This window comes from Mobula birostris, chromosome 12 (assembly GCF_030028105.1).
Source record: "Mobula birostris isolate sMobBir1 chromosome 12, sMobBir1.hap1, whole genome shotgun sequence".
In the NCBI taxonomy this organism is placed as follows: domain Eukaryota; kingdom Metazoa; phylum Chordata; class Chondrichthyes; order Myliobatiformes; family Myliobatidae; genus Mobula; species Mobula birostris.
Genome location: NC_092381.1, coordinates 71,303,164 through 71,308,903, shown reverse-complemented (window position 1 = coordinate 71,308,903; position 5,740 = coordinate 71,303,164). Strand labels below are relative to the sequence as shown.

Sequence of the window (5,740 nt, the reverse complement as noted above, 5' to 3'; positions counted from 1 at the left end):
GCCAGTATTTATACTTATGTAAAATATGACCCTTTGACCCTGGCAGGGCGTAAGCATTTAGAGATCTAAACCAATTTATTGAAGATCAACGAAAAAAATAGTAGAATATAGGATAAAACGACTTCATTATAAGTAAGTTTTAAGAAGTGGAGTCCAAACAAAGCCAGCTATTTTGTCTTTTGCACTTTGCCGCGGTGCAGGAGCATTGTTCAGGTGTATAAGTGGGGAATTATCTGTCGGCATATTAAAGTCTGTGGTGAGTGAGTTGAGTGACAATGCCTTTAAGAAGGAGTTGATGCTGACGCGTCACTGCGGCCTAAGCTCAGCTCAGATTCGACCAGTACTGCATCGTAGCCGGATCTACTCCGGCTCGGCCCCTGGATTCAGACAGCGAATACAAATACGGTCGCTGTCAGGAGGGGATTGCCTGTGAACTTCTGCCGCGGTGAGGGAGGTTCGCGCCCTGTCTCCATGGCAAAGGAAAGGGGTGGGGGTTGTTAGGGTCTCCATCATAGTTCCCTTCCTCTGGAACCTAATACTTTAACGTAAATGTTGGGAATCGGTGGGAACCTCTATTTTTCCTCATCCATCGGTCATTCAGCCCCACACCTGTTTTACTAGTGCTACTGACGTACTACTTTATCTAAATGGCCGCTCTTCATGCCTGATCCTGGATGATCAGGTTGACAGACTGTTTGATCGTAAACGAGCCTGTCACAACAGTAGAGGCATCACAGTCGAACTGGAACTTACCGTCATAAAACGCCCCCCTCAATTGCCAACAAGGATTATGGATCAACGGATGCAGGCAACAAGCCTTTTACCTTCCTCATAATTAAAGGTGTCATTTCGATGAAGGGCCCCTTTTCTGTCCAGCGCCTGCAACCTTTTTTGATCTATTTGTCACATTCTTGATCATCATTACTGATACCGAAAATTGTCTGCTTTAAGTGGTGTGGATAACTCTGGAACGTTTAATTAATTTGCTTTGTTATCCATTGTTGCAGTAATGCAATGAATTCTTTATCGAGTAAAAAATGTTAGCTCATGTGCTATACAAGCACAGAATCTCAACATTTAATCATACGTGCCTCTTATTATCAATTTATGCTACCGTTAATTTTAATATTAACTTTTGTGATATTTAATATCCCAAGTACTGTAAGTAACTACATTGTGTTAAGGTGAAGCTTCATCTGAGTAAGGCCTCATCTCTCACAAAGCTGAATATGTCATTTGTTAATGTTGCAGAAACTAAAGGTCTGTTCATAAGTTGATAGTTCTGACAATCACGTAAATGGCAGCTGCAGATGATTTGCAGTTCCGAGGTAATTTATTTTATGATTTTGTTTTAATGCAGAGATGCTTGTTTGAATCACAGTAGTTCTTGAATTTTCACTCGTCAATACCTTCTAAAACTATTAATTTAATTTGTTTCAATTGTCTTTCTGACAAAGTTCTGCCCTTGAGCTGCTAATTTTGAAATATTTTTGAAATGATTTATTAACATCTGATTATCTGAACAACATTTATCAATCTTGATTATATTTGATGTTTTTGTACATTCTTCATGTGACCCTGTAGGTTTCCTCCTGGTTCTTTGGTTTTCTCTCACACATCCCACCACTGTCACATGCCCCTAGTGTGTAGGTGAGAGGTGTAATCTGGGGCAGTTGCTAGGTACAGAATTTGAGATACAAGGTGCATCATGGATGGTACAGATTTAGTCGGCTGAAGGACCTGTTTTGGTGTTCTATGACTCCCCCCACCCCCCAACCTACCACCAGCACCACCACCACTCATGTTTTAAGTAACTCCTTTTTTTTTGCAGTTTCTTGTAGTGTAGTTACGTGATATTTAATACAGAGACAAAATATAAGTCTAATTCAAATAATGAAATTGTTTAACTTCTTGATAAATGCATAGATTCAATTGAAGCCCTCTGATGAAGCTAGTTAACACCTCTTTAGACAGAATCAGAATTAGTTTTAATATCACTGACATATATCGTGAAATTTGTTTTGCAGCAGCAGAACAGTGCAATACTTAAAAATACTATAAGTTACATAGAAAACCTACAGTACAATACAGGCCCTTCAGCCCGCAATGCTGTGCCGAACATGTACTTCCCTTAGAAATTACCTATGATTACCCATAGCACATTACAGTGAGAAAGATATTAAAATTAATTAAGTAGTGCAGAAATAGTGAGGCAGTGTTCATGAATTGGCTCATTGCCTTTCAGAAATCTATTACAATCCATTATCAGAACTATGGTGGAATGGATAAGAAGTAAATTGCTAGTGCCTATCACAATTATTTTTGTATTGTCCCTGGCCCATTTTATTAATTTAGTGATGTATTTAGCACAGTTAGTTTGCAACAATAATGACCATTTGTAGAGCTTTAACATAAATAAAATTTCCAGCAACATTGAGTATTCAGATGGTTTATAATACTTTTATAATCTTTCATTCATCTGTGTTTTAATGTAGAGTTTGATGATGCTACAAACCTATTGGCAGCAAATCCTGATGCCACAACAATAAGCATCACGGACCCTAATGATAAGCCTAAAAATCAGAGAGGTCCATCAGATGAACTGGGAAAAGATGAAGATGAAGATTTGTTGGAGAATGAAGACTCTGACAAGGCAGAGGTGAGTAATTTTGTAGTAGTAATTGAACAATAAGTTCAATATCTTATGTACCACAAAATATATAATTATTTCAATAAAGTGCAAAATTTTTAAAGAATATTGTCAAATAACCCAATTTTTATCATTATTAATCACCTTCAGTGCTCCTTAAAATTAAAACCTTCCATAAAATTTCTTATTGGAAATGCATCTAGTTGTCCTTTTTTGTATTGTTACACCACAAGTGAATGTGGTTCTTGTTTCTGTTTGTGAATATAATATAGGCAAATTAAGGGTGGATTATAATATTGGTTGCTTTTAAATGAAATTTTAATTGAGTTATTGCATCATCCCTGTTATGTAGCAACTTTGCTATTTCTTAATGAATTTTATTTCTATTTTGTAAAGCAAAACTATCCACATTTAGAATATTGATCAGGTTTTGTGGTTAATATTTGTTGTTTTCTTTAGTTGCTTGCAGGACAAAAGAAAAGTGCTCCTTTTTGGACTTTTGAGTATTATCAAACATTTTTTGATGTTGACACCTTCCAGGTAGGGACAGAATTAAATTTCTTACCATCTTTGATTACTATATAATAATGAAACAGCAAGGTTTAATAATATTATTTAATATTTTCTTACTTTATCTTCATCTTGTCATTGTGGGTATTGATTTACATCATGTTTTGATTGTGGCTGATACCAATTTACTGGTATCGATGCGCACAACCCCTTCTTCCCAAATGACCATTCCTTTTATGTGATCATAACAGTGAATGGCAACAAAATCCTGCACGATTACAGAGCCTGATCCTGTTTTATCTCTTGTAGGCATACATTAATGTTCAAATAATCAACGATTAGGTAATGTAATCCAAGCCTGTTTGTTTTTCCAATCTTGCACAAACTAGTATATTTAAATTTGGTATCCCTGTTACCTTTGTGCATGAAGTCATCTATCTCAGCAGTTACCTGGGGTTTTTTTTTAACTTGCTAAGAAATTAGGAAGTTGAAAATTCTGACATAGCACAATAATTAAACTCAAATTTTTCCTTTCTGCATTGTAGGTATTGGATAGAATAAAAGGTTCCCTTTTACCACTTCCTGGAAAAAACTTTGTGAGGTTATATATCCGCAGTAATCCGGATCTGTATGGTAAGAATATGTTTTATTATAGTTATCTTAAAAACAAAGAACTTTGTCTTAAATTAATAACTTGAATATGAAATGTCCTCTTTTTTTCCCCTTTCATATTAACACTCAGCAGCCACTTTATTAGGTATTTCCTGTACCTATTAAAGTGGCTACACAGTGTGTGTTCTGCAGCCCCCTGCTACTGTAACCCATCCACTTCAAGGTTCGACATGAGCATTTAGAAATGCTGTTTTGCATACCATTGTTGTAACGTGTGGTTAGTTGAGTTACTGTCATCTTCCTGTCAGCTTGAACTGTCTGGCCATTTTCCTCTGACCTCTCTCATTACCAAAGTGTTTGAGCAAAAGAGAGGGCTTACAAGAAAGCCAGAGCTAGTGGAAAAATAGAGGATTGGGGAGCTTTTAAAAACTTGCAGAAGGAAACTAAGAAGGTCATTCGGAAGGAAAAGACGAATTATGAGAGGAAGTTGGTGACTAATATCAAAGAAGATACTAAAAGCTTTTTTAAGTATCTAAAGGGTAAAAAGAGTCGAGGGTAGATAACAGGACAATGTTAATGCAGATAATGCAGAGGTGGCAGAAGAACTGTATGGGTATTTTGCATCAGTCTTCACAGTGGAAGATGTCTGCAGTATACTGGACATTCAAGAATGTCAGGGAAGTGAAGTTTGTGCGGTGAAAATTATGACTGAGAAGGTGCTCAGGAAGCTTAATGATCTGAGGGTGGATAAATCTCCTGGTCCTGATGGAATGCACCCTCGGGTTCTGAAGGAAGTAGCTGGAGAGATTGTGGAGACATCAGCGATAATCTTTCAAGAATTGATATATTCTGGCATTGTACCAGGTGACTGGAAAATTGCAAATGTTATTCTGCTATTTGAGAAGGGTGGGAGGCAGGAAAAAGCAAACTATAGACATGTTAGCCTGATGTTAGTGGCTGGGAAGTTGTTGGAATTGATTGTTAGGGATGAGATTATGGAGTACCTGGAGGCACATGACAAGATAGGCTAAAGCCAGCATGGTTTCCTGAAAGGAAAATCCTGCCTGACAAACCTACTGGAATTCTTTGAGGAAATTAGAAGCAGGGTAGACAAAGGAGATGCAGTAGAAGTAGTGTACTTGGATTTTCAGAAGGCCTTTGACAAGGTGCCGCACATGAGGCTGCTTAGCAAGATAAGGGCCCATGGAATTACAGGGAAGTTACTAGCATGGGTGGAGCATTGGCTGATTGGCAGAAAACAGTGAGCGTGAATTCTAGCTGGTTGCCGGTTACCAGTGGAGTTCTACGGTGGTCTGTGTTGGGACCGCTGCTTTTTAGAATGTACGTCATTGATTTGGACTATGGGATTAATGGATTTGTGGCTAAATTTGCCGATGATACAAAGATAGGTGGAGGAGTGGGTAGTGTTGAGGAAACAGAGCCCGCAGAGAGACTTAAATAGTTTAGGGGAATGGGCAAAGAAGTGGCAAATGAAATACAATGTTGGAAGTTATATGGTCATGCACTTTGGTGGAAGAAATAAATGGGCAGACTATAATTTATATGGGGAGAGAATTCAAAATGCAGAGATACAAAGGGACTTCGGAGTCCTTGTGCAGGATACACTAAAGGTTAACCTCTAGGCTGAGTCAGTTGTGAAGAAGGCGAATGCAATGTTGGCATTCATTTCTAGAGGTGTAGAATATAAGAGCAGGGATATGATTTTGAGGCTCTATAAGGTACTTGTGAGACCACACTTGGAGTTTTGGGCTCCTTATTTTAGAAAGGATATACTGACATTGGAGAGGGTTCAGAAAAGATTCACAAGAATGATTCCAGAAATAAAAGTGTTACAGTTTGAGGAACATCTGGCAGCTCTTGGGCTGTATTCATCTGGAGTTCAGGAGATTGAGGGGAAATCTCATAGAAACATTCCAAATGTTAAAAGGCCTGAACAGATTAGATATG

General features: G+C 37.9%; 1 protein-coding gene across 1 annotated transcript in view; it reads left to right on the top strand.

Annotated features, from left to right (window-relative positions):
- The first annotated feature begins 307 nt into the window (after positions 1-307).
- LOC140206022 (protein YIPF1-like) overlaps positions 308-5,740 on the top strand; it is a 36,136-nt gene continuing 30,703 nt past the window's right edge. The window contains exons 1-5 of the mRNA XM_072274062.1: positions 308-445; positions 1,252-1,328; positions 2,496-2,659; positions 3,110-3,190; positions 3,706-3,793. Of these exons, the coding sequence (XP_072130163.1) occupies positions 1,298-1,328; positions 2,496-2,659; positions 3,110-3,190; positions 3,706-3,793 (364 nt within the window). The 5' untranslated portion in view covers positions 308-445; positions 1,252-1,297. The remainder of the gene's footprint in view (positions 446-1,251; positions 1,329-2,495; positions 2,660-3,109; positions 3,191-3,705; positions 3,794-5,740) is intronic.